The 22,181-nt window shown below is 40.0% G+C and overlaps 1 protein-coding gene and 1 long non-coding RNA gene across 8 annotated transcripts in view; one reads left to right on the top strand and one right to left on the bottom strand.

Moving 5' to 3' along the window:
- The window catches only part of LOC104663642, a 33,618-nt gene extending 26,816 nt beyond the window's left edge, over nucleotides 1-6,802 (top strand). Inside the window, exon 3 of the long non-coding RNA XR_748159.2 lies at nucleotides 6,591-6,802. This is a non-coding gene — a long non-coding RNA (uncharacterized LOC104663642). The remainder of the gene's footprint in view (nucleotides 1-6,590) is intronic.
- GRIK1 (glutamate ionotropic receptor kainate type subunit 1) overlaps nucleotides 1-22,181 on the bottom strand; it is a 413,796-nt gene that overhangs the window by 86,640 nt on the left and 304,975 nt on the right. For all 7 annotated transcript variants that reach the window (XM_010364919.2, XM_030914237.1, XM_010364918.2 and 4 more), the window contains one exon: nucleotides 19,144-19,287. In XM_010364919.2, coding sequence (XP_010363221.1) covers nucleotides 19,144-19,287 — 144 coding nt within the window. The remainder of the gene's footprint in view (nucleotides 1-19,143; nucleotides 19,288-22,181) is intronic.

Raw genomic sequence — 22,181 nt, 5'->3', positions numbered from 1 at the left:
TTTAAACACAAATGCTGTCATTCCTTGATTAGAACCTTTATGGGGTTATAAATCAAAGCTAAACTACTTGAGTGAATCTAGATTTAGGTAATTGGATATTAGTACCAGCCTGTTTTCCATTGCAGAATTTTTAAAAATGGTATAAGATATTTAGGAGGGAGGAAAAAGGCATTTTTTAAAAGGCATTTTTAAAGGCATTGCCTTTACTCCTATTAATTATGCCACTTAAACTTTAAAGCTGTATTTAATATCAAATCAATAAAGGAAAGAAATGAGTAGAAAATCTCTAACATTTATAACCAAAGGTCAGTTCAAGTTATAGTGTCAAAACCTGAATTTCCAAAGCAAACCTTAGAATCATCTATTTAAGTAAAAGCCAACAATGAATGTTTTCACGTTTCTCTGAGTGAATTTTCTTAAGCTGCACATAGAGGAAGTCAGTGTTCAAGTACTATTTTCAAGTTGTAATTAGCTTGAAGTTTAAATCATTAGGTTGTAATTTTAATAATGTAGATGACTAAAGCCCAGGCTGGGGGCTAAACTTGTGGTTTGGCCTATGGAGGACCAAGAAGGAACAGCGGGAGGTTAGTGGAGAGGGCTTGCCCTCCTTCTCTGCAAGACCCATGCACTCTCCAGCTCACATCTCTGACTTTCCTGGTGTTCTGGAAATTAGGGAGAAAGAACAGTTTGATCCAGGCCTTTCTTATTCCCTTCTCACTACTTCCTGTTCCTCAGGGGGAGCTCATAGCAGGTCTGTGTTGCTCTGTTAGATCCTTACGTAGTCTAACATGTGGAGGGCATGAGGCCATGCTTATTTTACCTTAAGTTAATTGATGTGTCTATTAATATCTTCCATATTGTGGATCATTATGAAGCTTTACTTGTGAATAATGCAATATAAAGCACATCATAATATACCTCACATCATTGGTTATATTGAATTATACAAGGGATAGAGGACGGGCAACATAATTTAGCTGTATCTTAATGCCAAAAATGCAATCTCTCTCAAACTTGCATAAGATTATCTAAGTTTCTGGGAAGTGAATATGAGAGTAATTCGTTTTCAGAGGTTTTGTCAGGTGATTTGGTGCACACTGAATTGTGAGAATCTCTGGCCCACAGAATTGTTCTGGATCCTTAGTACAGCATAGAAGGCCCTTGACTATCTGGCCTCTGCTGAGCCTCCTACCATACTTCCTTGAACCACCAACCAGTTCTCAAGAGTGGAGTGCTCTTCCCCACCATGCTGCCTGCCACCCTCCAATTCATCCTCCAAAGCTGAGGCCAACCCTCAGGTCCTCTGAGAAGGTTTTAAAGTAACTTAAGTACTGAAGTGAAAGAACTCTATTGCTCTGACAACCACTCCCCCATACCAGCTATAATGTGGCCAATTGTATGCAAATATATAATGCACGTATTTGCTTTCATGTCTCTCTTCATGTTGAACTCTGCTTCCTTGAAGTTAGGGACCATGTCTCTCTTGTCTTATTAGTACAGTTCCTGCAGCACTTCCAGCACATAGTATATCTTGCTCAATATTGATTGCAAAGTGAATGTTTCCGAGTCATCCTAGTAAGTGGTATGCATGACTGTTTGTCCTTTAATTAAATGGTTCTACTCCTGAAGAGTGAATATGAGCAAAGTTATGGACTAAGTTGTGTCCCCCCAAATTTGTATGTTGAAGCCCTAACCCCCAGCACCTTAGAATGTGACTATATTTAGAGATAGGGCATTTATAGAGGTAATTAGGGTTAAATGAGGTGATAAAAGTAGGGCCTTAATCCAATATCTTAGTCCACTTGTATTGCTGTAACAGAATACCACAGACTAATTTATTTTAAAAAAGAAATTTGTTTATCACAGGTTTAGAGGCTGGGAAGTCTAACATTAAGGTGCCAGCATCTAGTTAGGGTCTTTTGGCTAAGTCATCTCATGGTGGAACCCGGAAGGGCAAGAGAGCATCAGAGAATGCATGCACATGAGAGACAGAGGACCAAACTCATTCTTTCATCAGGTATGGATAACAGCAGTAATCCATTCGTGAGGGCAGAGTCCCATGCTTTAATCACCTGCTGTAGGTCCCATCACTTAATGCTGTGGCACTGGGGACTAAGTTTCCAACACAGGAACTGTGGGGGACACATTCAAATCATAACATCCAGTGTGAGTGGTGTCTTTATAAGAAGAAGCATTGCCAGAGATGAACACATGAAGAAAAGACCAGGGGAGGACACAGCAAGAAGGTGGCCGTCTCAAGTCAGGGAGAGAGGTCTCAGAAAAAAACAAACTTGCTGACACCTTGATGCTGGGCCTCCAGGATCACTTCTCCTTTTCTTTGTGTTTCAAATAGAATTTTTATTAATAGGGCACTGTTTGACAATTCTGTCTAGTTTTTGCTAATTGATTCATGTACTCCAGTCATAATTTTATTGGTGGATGTCAATGTTTAGCATCATCGGTTTTTGTATGTGTTGATGCCTGGGAATTATGAAGAACAATCAGTTATACTGAATGAATCACCCAGCACATTTTCAATATGAACCTTTGGCAAGGAGTCTTCCTTTTTGCCCTGGATGCCTGAAGAATGGGTTCCATGAGCAATGCAGTATTTGAAAACAAATGTTGCATGTTGAAATGGTGATCAAATCACATTTCAGGAGTTTTGCAGTTATAAGAGGGGCTATTCCAACACTTACTACACAAATTCAAAGGGCAAAAAATTTTAGTTATGTGATGAAAATATTTTAAGACAGGAAAATATGGTTTAAATAAACCCTCTGGGTTCTTGTAGGGGACTACTTGTTACCTCTCTAGCATAATGTATCAGGTCTTGTATTACGGTAACTATGCTAGCTATTACCTTAACTATTTGTATTGCAAACATTTATTATGTAGTTATGCATGTTAGCACTCTCTTTCCCAATCGGTTAACTTTTTGATGGTGGAAAGTATTTTGCTTACATTTCTTTTTTTTTTTTTTTTTTTTTGAGATGGAGTCTAGCTTTGTCGCCCGGGCTGGAGTGCAGTGGCCGCATCTCAGCTCACTGCAAGCTCCGCCCCCGGGGTTTACGCCATTCTCCGGCCTCAGCCTCCAGAGCAGCTGGGACTACAGGCGCCCGCCACCTCGCCTGGCTCGTTTTTTGTATTTTTTAGTAGAGACGGGGTTTCACCGTGTTCGCCAGGATGGTCTTGATCTCCTGACCTCGTGATCCGCCCGTCTTGGCCTCCCAAAGTGCTGGGATTACAGGCTTGAGCCACCGCGCCCGGCCTGCTTACATTTCAATTCCATTACTATCATTTGGTAGATATCCAAAATATTTGTGGAAGGCATAATTGAATAAAGCAGCACTTCCAAAAGTTACACACGTTTAAGTCATGAGAGAAAAGTAGAGGGAAGGTACCAAGACCTAGGAAATCAGGATCTGCTTTCTGCTGGCCATGACACTGAGGAAAGGTGACAGGATTACAATGCAGAAGAAACAGATCCCTGTCCCCACACCATCACCCCATTGTTCCTTTTTCTCTCCATAGTAGAGTTTGGTTGGTACACATGGCCTTGAGCAGGTCACATGATTTCAGCTCTTTGGTGGTGGAATTGAAAGAGCAGTCCGACTCAATTCCTGTGCATTCCAAAATCAGTTCTTACACTTCAGTTCAACTCTTATGAGATTTTTCTTGGAATTCTGAAGGCTTTCCAAGTTTAGGAATTCCCTATTGGCCTGTGAATGTGCAGGAGAGGAGTGACACCTTTAAACATGAATTAATAACTTATTAATTAAGGTAACCATTCATTTGGTTAACAAACTTTCCTTTTGTTAACACTTTAATATAGAATTTCTGAGAGTAAGATCAAGAGACCAAGGTACCCTTGGGGAATATAGTATAGGGAAAAGAGAACAAAGAAGGCATTTTATGGATTTCAAAAATTTGTTTATACTTAGTCCTGACTTTTGAATAGAAGACTTAGATGTAATTCATCATGGTGTTATTTCATTTGTTTTTAATTAAAGAAGTCTCACTCAGTATCTATTGTATAAACATAGCCCTGATGGAATAACTGTACAATTACTGTTTTACTCAGGTCCCCAGAGTACTATACAATGACAAATATCTGAAATTCACCCTTCATCTAAGAAATGTAATCCATGTCCAGTTATCCACAATTTTAAGTCAGTTCTCAGAAAAGCTATTTAAAAACAAATCTGAAATATACATAATAATGGTGATGAAAATAAACATTAAGCAAAGGAAGAAATGATAAACATAACCTTTAGACCACACAACTTCCTAGGATGTCAGCTATTTCAGGAACTAAAATGATGCATTTATCATATGTTCATCTGTTCAATATATAATTATTTTAACTATTATGTGTGCTGTTTATAACCCATTATCTTGCAATAACAGCTTGCATGGATCACTGCATAATTTAAAAATATAATAGCTTTTCTTGCCAATATTTGATTTCCAACTCTAAATCTGCTGACTTTAACTATGTCTATGCCATGTACTCTGGGTAAACAGGTTTTTATTTCCTAAGGATTTATCTTAGAATATGCACCTGGGTTTTCTTTTACAAAAAGCTAGTTTTGTTTGGCTCTGGCTCGTGTGGTGGCTAGTTTTCTGAAATGGAATAAATTGGCTTCTGTACGTGCAAATCAACTAAACGGGCAGGATCACAAACCTGACACATTCATGTAGGTGAAGTGGGTGTGAATGGGGCTCTTGTCTAATTAGCTGGATAATGGGGTCAATAAAACCCCAAAATCAGATTAGTCAGTCTCAAATTACTCAAATTACTTTGATCATATTAATCATGTAATTGTCTTTGTCGCCCAGATGCTTATCATTATAGGTAAACAATATGTTATTTATGGATGGTTCATCTATGAAGATAAATAATGGATTCCACGTGGGTTGAATTCATGTCTTGCTCTAGTTAGTCTGGTTGAGTGAGATATTTATATTTAAAGAAATATTTATGTATTTAGTCACAAGATTTATTGAGCCCCTACTATACACAGGAAGAGAACCAGGTACTGGGTTAACAAAATGAATTTAACAGCTCTTGTTTCCAAGAAATGCAATGCATACTGAAGAGGTAGACACATAGAAATGTATTTATAGTACAATGATAAAAATGCAATGGTGAAGATATACACAGCATAGTTTTGGATAAACGAGGAAAGGAGAAATGTATGTGTGTGTGTGTTTGTGTGTGTGTGTGTGTGTGTGTGTTTGTGTGTGTGTGTGTGTGTGTGTGCGTGTGCTCTATTTGCAAAAGCTTTCTGGAAAATGTGATACCTGAGCTGAGCTGCTAGGTTTAGTCCAACACAGAAGAAGAGAGAATGGCAGAAAGGACATTCTTAGCAGAGGAAAAAGATGGACAGCAGTACAAGTAGACACTGAGGAAAAGGCAATATGTCTCATCCTGTGATTTTGGAGAAAGAGAATGGTCATGAAAAAAGTTTGCTAAATGGTTTGTTGGAAATTGAAGGTGTTCACACCTACTAAATTCAATTTTCTTCCTTTTTTTTTTTTTTTTTTTTTGAGATGGAGTCTTGCTCTGTCGTCCAGGCTGGAGTGCAGTGGTGGATCTCAGCTCACTGCGAACTCTGCCTGCCAGGTTCAAGCGGTTCTTCTGCCTCAGCCTCCCAAGTAGCTGGGACTACAGGTGCCCACCACCACCACGCACAGCTAATTTTTTGTGTTTTTAGTAGAGATGGGGTTTCACCGTGTTAGCCAAGATGATCTCGATCTCCTGAACTCGTGATCTGCCCCACCTCGGCCTCCCAAAGTGCTGGGATTACAGGCGTGATCCACCGCACCCGGCCAATTTTCTCACATAAGTTGGCAGTAAGTTGAGAATGAAGGTAGTAAAGGTTGAATTGTGGCCCAGTGAAATGATAAATTGCTGAGGGGAATGGAAGAGATGAGGAGACACAAGTGAAAGGATTGAGAGGTGGCCCTAGGAGCCTAGTTACTGTTGGACACCATGGATTTGCCATGAGGTGGAACTGCAAGGATGGGTGATTTTTTGAGATACATCCTTGTTGCCTGGGCATCGGGAAAGAGAAGACACACTATAGTATTGACAAACATTAGACTTTTCTTATGTGGGTGTAGCAGAAAATGAGGGGAAAAGGAATTAAGGGTATTCCTGAAAGAGTAATAGTCTAGATGGTTTTGAAAAGAAAGAGAAGCCAATGGGAGGTAGATAGATAAAGAAAATGGAGGGAACGTAAAGCCAGGGATCTCCATGAAGCAACAGAAACATATAGTGTGGAGAAATTCGACACTGTATAGTTGTGGTAGGCAGAATTCTGAGATGAACCTGTGTGACCTATGCCCTTTGTAATTCCCTCCCCTTGAGTGCGAGTGGGACCTTAGGATGTGGTGGGTGTCATTCTATTGATTATGGCAAAGGGAAAGGAATGTTTTGCAGATGCAATTAGGTATCTGTAATCAATTGACTTTGACTTAATAAAAAGTAAGATTATCCTGCGGGGGAGGGCTGACCTAATCAAATGAGTTCTTTAATAAAAAGGGATTTAGAAAACAGAGATTTGCTCTCTTTTGGTCTTAAGCAAACAAGCTGCCAATAATGTCTGCAAAAAGTGAATTCTTCCAACAACTACGTGAGCTTGGAAGAGGACCTTGAACCTAGAATAAGACTGCAGCAGCCACAGCCAACGGCCTTCTCAGCTTTGTGAGACCCTGAGCAGAGAACACAGCAAGAGCTTGTCTATACTTCTCATCTACAGAAACTGGAATAATAAATGGTGGTTGTTGTAACCTCCCTAGTTTGTGTGCGCGTGCGCGCGCGCGCGCGCGTGTGTGTGTGTGTGTGTGTGTGTGTGTTTTATTTTTTGAGACAGGCTGTCTCGTTCTCTCTCTGTCACCTAGGCTGGAGTGCAGTGGTAAGATCATGGCTCTTTGCAACCTCTGTCTCCCGGGTTCAAGTGATCCTCCCACCCTCTTGAGTAGCTAGGACCACAGGCATGCACTACTATGCCCGGCTAATTTTTTATTTTTATTTTTTGATTTTTTGTAGAGAGGGGGTTTCACCATGTTGCTCAGGCTGGTCTAGAACTCCTGAACTCAAGTGATCTGACCACCTCAGTCTCCCAAAGTGCTGGGATTACAGGGCTGAGCTACTGCACCTAGCGAGTTCGTGGTAAGTTTTTATGCAGCAATAGGAAACTTATGCTGGTAGAGCTGAAAATGTATATGAGCAGCAGTCCTGCTTCTAGATGTGTGTCTCAAGCTGATTTGTTGTTACAGATTGAATAACCGTGTACCCCCACATTTATATGTTGAAGTCATAACCCCCAATGTGATGGTACTAACAGGTAAGATCTTTAGATGAAAATTAGGTTTAGATGAGGTCATGAGGTAGAGTCCCCATCTTGGGATGAGTGTCCTTGTAAGAAGAGGAAGACAGCAGTGCTGCTTCTCTTTATCGTGGGAGGATACAATGAGAAGATAACCATCTACAAGCCAAGAAGAGGGCCCTCACCGGAACTTGACCATGGTGGCACTTTGATCATGGACTTTTTAGCCTCCAGAACTATAAGAAATAAAAGCCTGTTGTTTAAGCCACCCAGTCTATAGGATTTTGTTACAGCAGCCCAAGCTAAGACAGCAGTTCATTATGGTAGCCACAGGAGGCTGTCGAACACTTGAAATGTGGCTAGTCAGAATTGAGATGTACCGGAAGTGTAAAAGACACACTGGATTAAAAAGACTCATGAAAAAATGTACAATTGCTCATTAATAATTTGTATATTGATGGCATTATGAAATGCTAATATTTTGGATATACTGGGTTAAATAAAATATGTTATTAAAATTCATTCCACCTGTCTTTTACTTTTAATGTGGCTACTAAAAACTCTAATATATATGCGACTCACATTACGTTTTTATTGGACAATGCAGCAGTGCTTCTCTAGAGCAAATCTTGGATTTGTGCGTGAGAGCCTGTTACTTAAATGTTCAACACAGCATTGTGTGAATGTGTGGATAAAAGAAAGAGGCAGCCAAAATATCCATGCAGAGGGGATTGGACAAGTACACTGATGTGTATTCAATGCACAAGTTATTCCCTCTACTTGGATCTTTCATCCTCTTAATATTTGCATGCTTTCTCCCTATTTTCTTTCAGGGATTTATTCAAGTCCCATGTTATCTGTGAGAAGTTTTATAATATAGCAATGCCCATTTCTCTCTTAAGGGCATTGTATGGTATGCCCTTCCCTCTTCTGAGCTTTTTATTTAAATGATCCTTGTCTGATTTCCCTGACTAGAGTATAAATTTCTTGAGAGTGAGGACTTTTCTTTGCTCATGATTGCATTCTTGGTGTCTAAAAGAGTGTCTGCCACATACTAGGTATTCAGTAAATACTTTTGGAATGGATTAATTATAGAATACTAGATTTTGGTGAAAAATGAATGAACTGGATAAGTAATAAATATGTACCAACTTAGATATAATTCAAAACTTGAGATAATTGGAAAAGCAAATTGTCAAAGAAATAGATACAGACAAATACACACACACACATAGTCTCACAAAACATATATATCTTCACCTCCTCCATAAACATGTATATGTGTAAAATGATATTCATCTAAGTAAATTAAACATGTGTGCAACTGTGCACACATACAGGCACACATATATCACAGACTGTTACAGAAAGCAAATTCTTTAATCAATGTGGGGTAGAACCAGGACATTAGTAGTTGAATGGAAAAACAAGGATAATTGACATGAGTCCCTGATGCTATCTCATAAATATCAATGTTATTTAGAATCATGTAAACTAAGAAGAGTTTGGCAGAATCCTTCATTCGAGGCCAACCCTCCCTTACAACATTTCTTGTTGGAGATTGTTCACCTAGCCACTGACTGAATATTTCAGGAATAGGTGTCTTAGTGCTTTAGTTATTGCTATGGTTCAAAGGCTTTTGTCTCCTTGAAAATTCATGTAGACACTTAATCTCCAATGCCACAGTATTAAGAGGTGGGACCTTTAGGAAAGGATTAAGTCATGAAGCTGGAGCCCTAATGAATGGGGGTTAGGAACCTTACAAAGGGCTGGAGAGAATTAGCTAGGCCCTTTTTGCCATTTTGCTTTTCCACCATGGGGAAACACAGCGAGAAAGCCCTCGCCAGAGACTGGATGCTGGTATCTTTATCTGGGACTTCTCAGTCTCCAGAACTCTAAGAAATAAATTTCTGGCTGGGCACAGTGGCTTGCACCTGTAATCCCAACACTTTGGGAGGTTGAGGCGGGCAGATCATGAAGTCAAGAGATCGAGATCATCCTGGCTAGCATGGTGAAACCCTGTCTCTACGAAAAATGCAAAAAGTAGCCAGGCATGGTGGCACACGACTGTAGTCCCAGCTACTCAGAGGCTGAGGCAGGAGAATTGCTTGAACCTGAGAGGCAGAGGTTGCAGTGAACCGAGATCGCACCACTGCACTCTCGGCTGGCAATAGAGCAAGACTCCGTCTAAAAATAAATAAATACAATTAATTAATTAATTTCTGTTCTTTATAAATTATCCAGTCTCAGGTGCTGTGCTATTATAATACAAACAAAGATGTTTATACATAAGACAAATACATATGATTGGTAAAAAATGTAAAAATGTAAACTGTGAACCTTTAGAAACTAATCTATTTTATCCATCCAGAGTTGTACAGGGAATTGAGGGAAGGACCTGAAAACCCACTCTTCCTTAGGTCCAAATATCCTAAATGTGAGGGGCTACTGGGATAGATGGCTCTCTTTTACACAGTGAAGACTAGCTAGGGATGCTGAAGAATGAGGAGTCAGAATGCAGGTAACTTTCAAGAGGTGCAGAATGAGAATAGAAGTTTTTCTAAAGAGTAGAAATGTGACTGAGGTTGCTGCCAGATCCAAAGTCATCTAATTAAACTAAGAAACAGCTTGTCCTGGCAATGAAGATCAAATGGCATGCAATAATGGGAAGTGTTACTCAGCGAAGACACAGTAGGATAAAAATGTCAGAGCTTACGTTTCTCCAGGGACTTTTTTTTTATTTTCAATACTGTAAATTTTTACCCAGATCCCATACAAAACCAGCCAACCAACCAACCAACCAACCAAACAAAAACCCCACTCCATAGTGACCTACTAAGTAAAAATAAAAACAAACATTAAGCACATATAGGTGCCTAATGAATAATTTTATCTTTTACTCTTTGATTTTTAAAAGCTGAATTCAAATATTAGGTTTATATAGTCAAATGTATAATCTCCATTTCATCAAAATAGAACCAGTAAATTACATTTTTTGTAGCAAAGCAGTGGCAGAAAACTGCCCGTATTTCATATATCTCTCAGTGACATCCCATAAGCGTTGACATTTAGAAATAATTTTTCATTCTTATGGAGTGAATTTATTTTGGAGCAGATCAATTAGGAACTATTTATATAGTTTAAAATTGAGTATTAGTTTAGCAAAATTTATTAAGAATTTGCTAGAATTTAACTTTCTGGCTTCAGTTCAATAAGCATCTTTTAAATGCCTGCCATGTACAGGCACAGTGCTCTGAGGACACAAAGATAAATTGACTTTCTGTCCCACGGAAAGATCTTACAGTGCCTGAGTGAAGCATGTTAAGTGCTAACATAAAGATATGCCAGAGCTACGGAGTTGAAAGGAGGACGCACCCTCCAGCAGAGGTTCAGGAAAGGCTTGCTAGAGACAAGAAATTCTGAATAAGAGTTGGTCTAAGTGAAAAATGGGAGGTATGGCTTTGCAGGAAGGCTGAAAGTTATATGACAGAAAGGGTGTTATTAGGCAGGTTTAGTCAGGAAAACAAAAAGCCACTGTCTCCACTCTATATGGAACTGGATGTGGACACAGGAAGCTATGAGCAAGTTTGTGTTCGTAAAGGGTAGAATACCTGCTGTGCATTTATGTATATCGCTTTGTTTATATGTGGACAATAGTGACAAAAGGGCTGAGATTAAAGATACAGAGCCTAGTTAGAGGCTATTTCAATAGTCCAGGTGAAAAATGATGAGGGCAGTGGGCAAAGAGGTTGAGAAAAATATCTCAGTCAGTTGACAGGACTTAATCAGATGAGTGTACTGAGGGGATGAGGTCTTAGGTAACCTGTAGAGCTATGATTTGAGTGGCAGGCTCCATATTACTGTAATGTTTCCACTCAGGTACTAGTAAAATGGATATCAGGATACCAGAGTGGGAGACAGGCACCCCTCAGTGTTCCCAATACATAAGTATAAAGGAAGTGTTCTCCAGAGATGGTTCTAGATCTTGTGGGTCCAACTACGAAATCAAGCATATATAAAAGAGGTCATGAGAGTGGTACAGGTGATTGCTGAAGAGATTTCTCTGGGGACAGCTATTGTCTCTCTGTGTGTCCACACTGCCCAGTCATATCTTTGGGATGCCACTTTCTAACACCACTCCTGGTTAATAGAGCTTCCGGGGGTCACTCAAGAGAAGTCTGAAATAGGTTCACTGCAGCTGAAGACACAGAAGACCAATGGCTGATCTAAACGTGAGAAAGGCAAAGTGGACTACATACTGTGATGTGTGTGACTCCCAAGTGACAAAAGAGTGCTGACCAGAGTTGACCAATTGCTCTTCTGGCTGACAGGGAGAAGTTGCTTGCATTGGGATTAGAGACAACCCCAGAATTTCCAAGAAAGGAATAAACAAGTGTTTCCTGTGTGCCAGATTTAAATCCAGCAGACTTTGTGGGAATGTCCTGGGTTTAGATAGCCAGTGGGACTGTCTAAAGGGATCAGGAGGCTTCAGCAGAGAGAGCATGAGGTGTACTGCTGGGTGTCAAGAAGCTGAGGAAACAGTGCAAGCTTCCACTGAAATAGGAATCCATCACCCAGTGAGTCAAAGAAACTTCAGAAGAGGTGGTCAAATAGGAACTCATAGAGTCAAAAGGAAATGCTTGAAGAAAAAGAATTAGCTTCAGAAATCTCCCAGGCCTACCAGGGACACCATCTTATACTGTCTGCTAAGCCCAGAAAGCACAGAGCAGCCCAGCCCAGCAAGATCTGTCCTATTTAATTTTGAGCCTAGTAGAAGGCACAACAGCCAAGGAAGTTGGGAGGAAGTAAGCAGGGAAAGGAGAAAGAGGAGAAAGTATTCATCCCCCCTCCGTCATGCCACCAGTCTTCTAGAAGGATCAAGCTCAGAGAGGGGAGGTATTTGATGTTAAATCAACTTGGATTTTTGATTAATATCTTAGACTAGATATTCTAATCATGAAATTGAGGCTGTGCTTCACCATAAGGAAGCTCTAGGACTGTCATTACCTTAAGTCAACAAAAAAAAGTCATGAGATTTGCCCAGATTATTCTACTGAATAATTTTAAGTAGGAGAGAAGATTAAAAATAGAATTGACTTTGCTGTTTCACTAGTTGTGTTTGTTTGATATACCAGTTGCATTGTCATTAACTGACAGTGGAGCTGTTTTAACAATAATAGATTTAACAGTCAAAAAATAATATATCCTGATGGAGAATTTGTTGATATGGAGGTGGCAGCAGAACCACCAAGTGGAAATTTCCAGCAGGGAGGTGACTGGATGAATTTAAATTTAAGAGAAAAGTTAGGGTTGTACTCAAAAAAACACTTGCATGTTTCTCTTGAACAAATCCCTTTCCCTTTCAGCTCTTTATGAATGGTGATCACTTCTAAACCAAGATGTCTGCAATTCCTTCCTCATTAATCTTTTTTGGTTTACCTGTTTCAATCATACCTATACATAGCTACCAAGATAAACTATCTGAAACTTCATTTTGTCTCTACCTCAAAAACAGTGGCTTTCTATCAATTATCAATCAAATTTGAACTTTAGCAGACAACTTCCAATTGTCTTTCCACATTTACTTAAACATATTTTTCACTGCTTCCACATAGGATCACTCCATCTGGGCCCAACAGGATTCCTTATGTTTCATTTCCACATTTGCCACTCACTATACTGCAATGCCTTTTCAACCATATTCTACTCTAAAACTCAATTCAGGCAACTTGAATATGGGTTTTAGGGAAGCCAGGGTGTCTTTAAGGCCCCTGAGATTATAGACAAATGTATTTGCATTTTGGGGGACAATGGATCTACGTTTAAGTCAGTTTTACTAGAAGCATGTGACCCAGAAAATAATTAAGAACAGCTGACGTAACCTAAGATCTCTGATTCCCGGTTCTGTACTCTGCTCTTCCCAGCACCCCTGATTAGAAACCTTCTTCTTTCCAGATGCTTCCGTGCTTGCTGCTACCACAGCTGCTCCACTGATTGCCCTATATCCAGCTGGAACCTAATCTGGACACAGCGTAATTCTTGGCTTCCTCAGCTCCTACATTCAGCTACCATTTCCCAGACTGACCTGAGAAGCAATTTGCTACGGTATCCTGGTAGCTCCTGCTGTAGTTCAAATGCTTGTTTACCCCCAAAATTCATGTGCTGAACTTCTAACCCTCAAGACAATGGTAATAGGAGGTGGGGCCTTTGAGAGGTGAATGGATGGCATTAGTGCCCTTATAAAAGAGGCCCTTGAGAGATTCCTTGCCCCTTTCACCATGTGAGGACAAAGTGAAAGACAGCTGTCTATGAACTAGGAAGCCAGCTTTCACCAGACAACGGATTCTGCTAGCACCTTGATAGTGAACTTCCCAGTCTGCAGAACTATGACTAGTAAGTTTCTGCCATTATTTGACACCTGGTTTATGGTATTTTGTCACAGCAGCCCAAATGAACTAAGACACTCAGCCTGGTTAATTTTTGCCTGATGTCTTTTCACCTTTCTTGAACAATCATGTGTGTGGTCTATGATTGAAAGTCCTCGTTCCCTGGCTTTGTTGAAGTTGGCCTACTGCATGCTGCATGCCTGTCTCCATGGAACTTCCGGTTTTCCACCACTAGATACTGTCTTCCATTTTGCAAACAACTGCTGCTTTATCCTAGATTCCAATAATAATAATGATGACACGAATAACAGTAATAGCAAACACGCAGTGCTTATATGTTTGGCAATATACTTAATGTTTCCTAGGTGTTGCCTCATTTCTCCTGACCACTACCTTACATGGTAGACACTTTTTTTTAATAGAGGAAAGAGGTTTAGTTGACTCACAGTTCTGCATGGCTGGGGAGCCCTCAGGAAACTTACAATCATGGCGGAAGGGGAAGTAGGTATGTCTTACAGGGCAGCAGGAGAGAGAGGAGAAAGCAAAAGGGGAAGAGCCCCTTATAAAACCATCAGATCTCTTGAGAACTCAGCCACTTTCACAAAAACAGCATAGGGGAAACCGCCCCCATGATCCAATCACTGCCCTCCTTCAACACTTGGGGATTTATGGGTCCACTACTCCACACGTGAGGATTACAATTCGAGATGAGATTTGAGTGGGGACACAAAGCCAAACCATATCAGTTGTACAAAGAGGTGGAAAAATAACAATTACCTCTAAAGTGCAGTGCAGAAACAAAAGGCTACTTTGTGATATTAGAATATTAAAAACACATAAATTTGTCAAAGGTTTATGTAACTCATTTATGAGAAAACAAGCAGGTAAAACTAGTTTAAAGGAAGATACGGTGAACTTAATTATACATGTACATTTTTTTTTTCTGTAAATTCATTTCAAGAAAAGGTGTTAATCTAACTGCAATCTTATTCCAATATACTTCCTTTTCTTGAAAATGGAAAAATGTTTTTCATTTTTTAACAGAACCTTTCATTTGATGGTAGCTATCCTTCATTAAGCAACCACTATATGACAAATATTTTGCTAGGCTGTACATGCAAAATATATAATCCCTACAAACATATGATGTGGGCATTTTATTCCCCATGTTATAGGAGGAAGGAGTGAGAAACAAGCTAAATGACTTGACTAAGTTCACACTGATGGCAAAGTGTGATGAAATCTCAGAGTCTGTGCTCCCAGCGCCGGAGTTAAATAGGTTGGTCTTTCCTTAAAACCCTGCCTCACTCTCCTATCAAAACCTACGGCCCTGGTGGACAGATCTAGTCCAGCCCCTGACTCTGTCTTATTGAATTGTTTCTGGATATGATTTTTATGGACAGAGTGTATCCTAAAGCACTGCACATGCTTATAGATTGTAAGTGTGTGTTCTTCGGTTCCTTTGCTCATTCATTCATTCATTCATTCATCAATCATTCACTTGTTTGGCATGTATTTATTGGGTGCTCATTCTATGCCCAGCATTGTGCAAGAGCTAGGGAATGAATTGAGACTGAAAACACATAGCTTGGAGATAGACATGGAAACAAACACAATAGCATACCCACAGTTGTAATGAAGGTACAGAGCCTACATCTGTGAGTCAGGGCCCTGCAGATATGAGCTAGTGCTTGAGTCGAGACATAAAGCATGACTTAGAAGAGCATGGCATTGCAATCAGAGGCAAAATAATTTGGTAGGAGCATATGGCATATTCAAGGGAGCCACCGTAGGTTCAGCAGATGCTGCAGATGGGGCAGGAGATGAGAGAGCTGGCAGAGGGATCAGGAACGAGATCATCAGACACCCTGTATATCCTGCTGAAGAGTGTGTGTTTTATCCTGAGGTATAAGAAAAAGCTTTAATGAAACATGTCAATCCTCTGCCATGTAGAATTTACATTACTAGGTGGCAGAAACCACTTTTAAGGATGTTATCCCTTAAGATACCAAGTAATATTACTTATGTAGTGGAGTTTCAGTAATGCTTGTTGAGTGGGAATGTATGATCTCCTAGTATGCATTTGTTTAGCAAATGCTCAGAGAGCTAACACAATAACATACTCTATCATGTTTCAAATGTTCTTTAACTCTTCCCCTTTATCTAGTCAGTCTCAAACACTGAAAGGTAGTGAGCTGGAAAGATGTGTCTGAAAAGCTTACTGATTCCCAACAGTGTGTGGAGTTATCAGAAATTACTGCACATGCAACAACCTCTGCTCAGGAAGTTTACCTCCTGTGATGAATTTGATCTTCACCCCATAAATTCAATCTGCTGGCTTGCTTCTTTTCATTTTTTTTTTTTTTTCTGGCTCTAGTTTTGGAACTTCTTTACAAAGTGAGAATTACTTAAAAAAAAAAAAAAAAGAAGCAGGGGAAATTTGGGAACCAAGTTCCTTATTTCATGTTTCCTAATGAAACCTGATACTTGCAAAATTTTGTTTAGTTATGCACTCATCTGAAGAAACACGTGCATTTTCTTTTTTGCATGTTTTAGTTTAGGTTGTCTCAGAATTCCCTCAGTGCCAGTCCTCCAGCAGGTTGAGGCATTGCTTCTGGTTATTCCCATTCCATCTTCTCTGCAGGTACCTACACCCTGCCAAAGGTAGCGTATGACATCCTGACTCAGGAGACAAAAGAGGATGAGTACAATGTTGACAATCATTTCTGATTCATTCCCCCCTCCCTTCCTGTTACCCCTAACTGTGGAGATTAAAAATGAGGGATTTGCTTCTTTGGAGTGAATGAATATAAAATACCTTCTTATTTTCAGTGTGGTCCCTCATCTTGGAGCTCATTATTTCTTTAAACATGCCTAAATGTGGCTTGGTAATTTCACCTTCTTATGCAACTTAAGTACAAGTGATAAGGTGCCTTGGGGGCTCTTGAGTGTTTGATCCCAAGCTTTCATGTCACTTCTGCCTCTCCTTGAACTTCTAGGAGATAAAAGAAACCAGCTGTTTTCTTGTTAAAGATCAAGGTAATCAGGATGGCGATTCAGGACACAACCATGATCGCTGCAGGGAAAAGGAGGTCGTGTGATGTTTTTCTATGAGGCATAGTGTGTCAGAGTTATGTAGCTGTCAGAAAAGGTATTTTGTTTCATGCCTATTTGTGATTTCTTTCTTGTTGTTGCCAGTTTAAAATTCCTGGCATCATCTTCAGTAAACTGAATGAGGCTGTTCTTAGTGGTGCCTTCCAATGGCAAGAGAATAGTTAGGATTTCAGATGCTTACTAGGTTTCTGAACTATTCTTCACAAGCATTTGCCTTATTCTTTTTCCTTACAGTCATGCTGTGAGGTAGATGACACTGTTCCCATTTTACAGATAAGAAAACTGAGAGACAAGAAGTGTAAGTAACTTGCTGATATGGTTTGGCTGTGTCCCCACCCAAATCTCATCTCGAATTGTAGCTCCCACAGTTCCCTTGTGTTTTGGGAGGGACCCAGTGGGAGGTATTTGAATCATGGGGGCGAGTCTTCCCATGCTGTTCTCATGACAGTTAATAAGTCTCATGAAATCTGATGGCTTTATAAATGGGACTTTCCCCGCACAAGTTTTCTCTTGCCTGCCACCACACAGACATGCCTTTCACTTTCCACCATGATTGTGAGGCCTCCTCAGCTACGTGGAACTGTGAGTCCGTTAAACCTCTATTTCTTTATAAATTACCCAGTCTCAGGTATGTCTTTATCAGCAGCATGAAAACGGACCAATAGACTTGCCCAGTTTATATTGCTCATCAGTGTTAGTGCAACTAAGATTTAAACCCAAGCAGTCACTGCCAGGACTAGGGTAAGGTAAGACAGGTGCTCAGGGTACAAAATTTAAGGGATAATTCCCTCTTAATCTTGTGCAAGTATAGAATTCTCACCCGAGAATGAATGTTTCCTTAAATTGCACCCTCATCCTGGGCTTGCAAACAACCTAGATTTGGAGCCTAGGTACTTAATCCTTATGCATCCCGCCTTCTTGGTCCTCACCCTCATGGATCAGTCAGCCTTTAGTTGTGTTGAACAGCCTGAGAGAGGGTGTGCAGGCATGGAAGAGACCAGCAGAGACAGGAGTCCAAAGCAGGTGTCTTTCCTTGCTTTTAGCTGGGCATTTTCACGTGCCCTCCCTCTTGCTTCCACTACGTTTTCATCCTTCTCCAGTACAGAAAGGAAAAAAAATACTCTTCACTTGAGAAGTACATGTCTGTATCCCATAGAGAAATATTAGAATAGCATATTGGAGCATTGTGCATACTCGGGCCTAGGTACTCTGAAGAGCCTTATTTCTTTTTTCTTTTCTTTTCTTTTTTTTTTTTTTGAGACAAGTCTTGCTCTGTCTACCAGGCTGGAGTGCAGTGGTGAGATCTCAGCTCACTGCAACCTCCACCTCCCTGGTTCACGATATTCTCCTGCCTCAGCCTCCCGAGTAGCTGGGACCACAGGTGCCCGCCACCACACCTGGCTAATTTTGTGTGTGTGTGTGTGTGTTTAGTAGAGACAGGGCTTCACCGTGTCAGCCAGGATGGTCTCAATCTCCTGACCTCATGATCTGCCCACCTCGACCTCCCAAAGTGCTGGGATTACAGGCGTGAGCCACCGCGCCCAGTCAAAGAGCCTTATTTCTTATACTCAAGTCCAGACACACCCTGAGGTGTGTGGTGGAGTGGCCAGTCATGCAGGATACATATCAATAAGGAGTCCCAGGGCTTAGAAAAGGGCCTTGTGAAGAGGAGTCAAACTGCCTCAGTGAAAAGAAAAGGTGGAGGACAGTCCAGGATCCCAGGACATCAGTGAAGATATCTATCCCTGCAAATATCCTGTACTCTCGAAAATCTTTTAATGTGCTGGGTAGGTTTTGAACGGGAATAAACTTGTCCAGTTAGCTGACAAATGACAGAACAGTCACTATATAATTAAGATAAAGAGGTCCTTCCACTCAGTCCTGTACAATCTGAGCGTTAGGAGGCCACTGGGATTGTGAACTGATAATACTGGAACTCTCTCTGGTACCCTTCAGTAGTGGATCAACCCTCCCCTTGACTCAGTGGACCATGGAAGGAACACCCATATGCTCTTATGGACATATGTGGAGAGCCAGCAGGAGCTACGGCCATGGCTGGCATGAAGGAGAGGAAGTGATGGGTGTCTTGCAGTGTCACTGAACTTGGCAGCATCACAGTGGGAAATTCATGATAGTCCTTCTGGACAAACTTTTGACACTGAAATCTGGGCAGACTGGTTGATGATGGCTTCTTCTCTCTTACGGGCATCCTGCCAACAGAAACATGTGGGGAGGACCATACCAAATGGGCAAGCCCAACAGTGCTCAGCTGAAGGGCCCCTGGGCTGTGAGGGAGCATCACTTGCCTCTTTGATCAGGTTCATAAATCTGGGTCCAAGGCGCCATGGCTTATGTCGATGGCACTGTAGGGAGCTGACGGTCAGCTGGGATGCCCGGTGCGAGGCAATGGCCACCATGTACACAGCATCGTACATCAGAGCCGCTTCAGTCTGTGGAGGAAAACACACACCACATCTTCAATTCCACCTTTGCTTACCTTCCTTTACCTGCATAATCACTCTCTCTGCTTCCACAGCTCTTATCTGTCTGATCTCAAAGGCCATTTATTGTTCATCTAGGTAGTTTTCACTCTCCAACAGCTATTTTTCTCAAAAAATAATACCTCATACTTCGGAGTAAATTGAAGTCGTAACTCTGCTTTGTTTCAAGTTCTTTAAAAAAAAATAAAGCACCCCAGATCAGCCACAAAAGACTTGATTCAAGGAACAAATATTTTGCAAAGTGTCCTCTATGTTAAGCACGGTGTTAAGATCAACTACTTGAGCTAGAAGCTACTAAAGCTCAAAGTTGCAATATCAGATTTGTTTCTCAGTATTTGTCTATAACTATTTATCTATCTACTTACTGGTTTATATTTGGTAGAAAGAAACTGCTGCAATCACTAACAGGTGATTTCCAGATAAGGATACTGGTGTTGGTCACTTTCATTTACCAGAGTTGAGAAGGTCATAGTCATGGAATGAAACTCAACAGCAAGTTTTGGGAGACCCTCTGAAGAGCTGACACGTGCAACTGGCTCAGAACATGCCTCCTCTTGCCAGCATGTGCTTTCTTGAGACAGATTGAAACCAGTCAGTCATTCCTTTTAGGGGACTGGGCATCTCGTTCTTCCCTTCCTCATGAAATTCCTCTCATGTACAAAATTTTACATAATACTTACAGCATTTTATAAAATATACTTCCCAGTGGTTTCCTTTAGGGATAAAATCTTATAATACCCTTGCATTTCACTTGAGGGTTTCATTGTAACTTCAAATACATTAGCTCATTTGAAATTCTCAACAAGTCTTCAAAATAAGCAGAAGAGATAAAGCTATTTATTATGTGAGAAAACTCACTTCGAGGTAGGATATTTGTGGAGGGGCACACACACACACGTGCACACACACATGTGCGCACACACACACGACACACACACAATCATAGTGAGAAATCCCAGAGATGTCATTACTTCTGCTTATTATTTCTGGAGAGTAATAGGGATTATATACATAGCTAATCATTTTCAGAGTTAAACCTAGAATCTAGGTCATGGAATGAAAATTATCATATGGTTTTCCAAAATTGGTTGATTCATTCAACATATACTATGCATTGATTTCTCATGTCTTGGTGGAGGTGGAAAGCGAGGACAGGGTTACTATATCTCACAATTTTATCAGTCTTTGAGGTCATGGAATTCCTCTACTTTGAATCCTTATTATTCTGTACAATCTTTATCATTGTATTTTCCATCTATTCATGGTCAGGGGTCTTTATGTCCATTTCTTAATAAGAATATTGGTTTTTTGAAGGCAGAAACTGCTCAAGTTTAAGTTAGCTTTGGTGGCTAACACAGTTCCTGACACGGAAAGTTGTTTAAACATGTTCACTGAAGAAATTAATATTACTTAATCCCTTAAAATTAAATTTATTTTTGTGAGAACTGTATAATTGCAAGGCTTTAAGATGTAGTTTTAAGAAAAAACATTTCATTCATACTTATGTAATTGACATACAGACATTAGATTGGTGGTGGCAGTAATTTCTAAAGCTTAAAAATGTTTTGATCATTTCAGTCCAAGACTTACACAATCCACTTTGTAGATGAGAAAACTAAGGCTCATGGAAATTGACCAGTATAAGGCTACTCTGTAATCAATTTCATGGCCAGAGTTTGAGCCTGCACATACGTGATTCTAGCATCCATGATCTTTACCACTTTGCTGTACTAATTCTGTTTAATTGGAGGAAAGTAAGCTACTGGCAGATTGAGACTTTTTGAAATGCAATCAATAACAATAGCTGACATTTATCGAGCACTTATGATATGTCGCGTGCTGTTCTAAATCCCTTGCAAACATTAAATTTTCACTATAACCTTTATTCTTTTACAGATAAAGAAATAAAGATATTAAATGGGACCCCCAAACTCATGGGGGGACAGGCAATATTCAAACCCATGAAGTTGGTGCTAGAGTATATGCCCTTAACCATAAAGCTGTGCTGCCTCTAAACCAAGTTATTGGTCTGATGATTTAATAGTCACAATAATAGTTCAATAAAGGTTAATATTCACTGATAATTTACTATGTGCCAGGCACTATAAGCATTTTACATAAGTCATCTTTTTTAATTACTGAAATTAAACTTTTGAAATAGGTATGCAGTTGGGGAAATTGAGGCTTGTAGAGGTAGAATAACTTGCCTAAAATTTTGTAGCCATTAAGGGAAGGAGTGAGAATTCTAATTTGGGATGCAAACTCAGATTTCAGCTCACGACCATAGCCACATGCTATGGTGACTTGGACTTTTTTTAATCAATAGGATATACGTTTTTGAAAATTTGTATCTGTATTCATTAATTCACTGAATGACCAATTTGATAGAGAAGTATAAGGACTGGAATTCTAATAATCTGATTTTTCCATAAACTTAGTTTAGAAAAGATGGATATTCTTTCTCAAGGCGGGCTCCATATTGGGAAGGGCAATAAAATGATTCAAAATTATAGGTCTAATCTGTGCCTTTCAACCCAAAGAAGAAAACTATTTATTCTAACAAATATGCTACCCCTTGAAATACAATGTTTTCTTAGATGGAGAAAATGTTTACATTAACTATATTATAGCACTAATGTACTACCACTGATTTTCCTCCCCCTTTCAGTTTTGTGCTTGAGGCCTGCTTACTGAATGACTGTCATCATTTTAGGTAATAGGTAACGTAATAGAAACTGGTTTATGTTTCAAATTTTCCTCTTCCAAATGTGTTTATGTTCACATTTTATATATATCTAAAGCCTGGATGAGATCACATTGCTCAATGACCCTAAGAAAATCTT

The sequence above is a fragment of the Rhinopithecus roxellana genome, chromosome 13 (genome assembly GCF_007565055.1).
Source record: "Rhinopithecus roxellana isolate Shanxi Qingling chromosome 13, ASM756505v1, whole genome shotgun sequence".
Lineage (NCBI taxonomy): Eukaryota > Metazoa > Chordata > Mammalia > Primates > Cercopithecidae > Rhinopithecus > Rhinopithecus roxellana.
The sequence above is the reverse complement of the archived record's forward strand: the minus strand, read 5'-3'. Positions and strand labels throughout refer to the sequence as shown.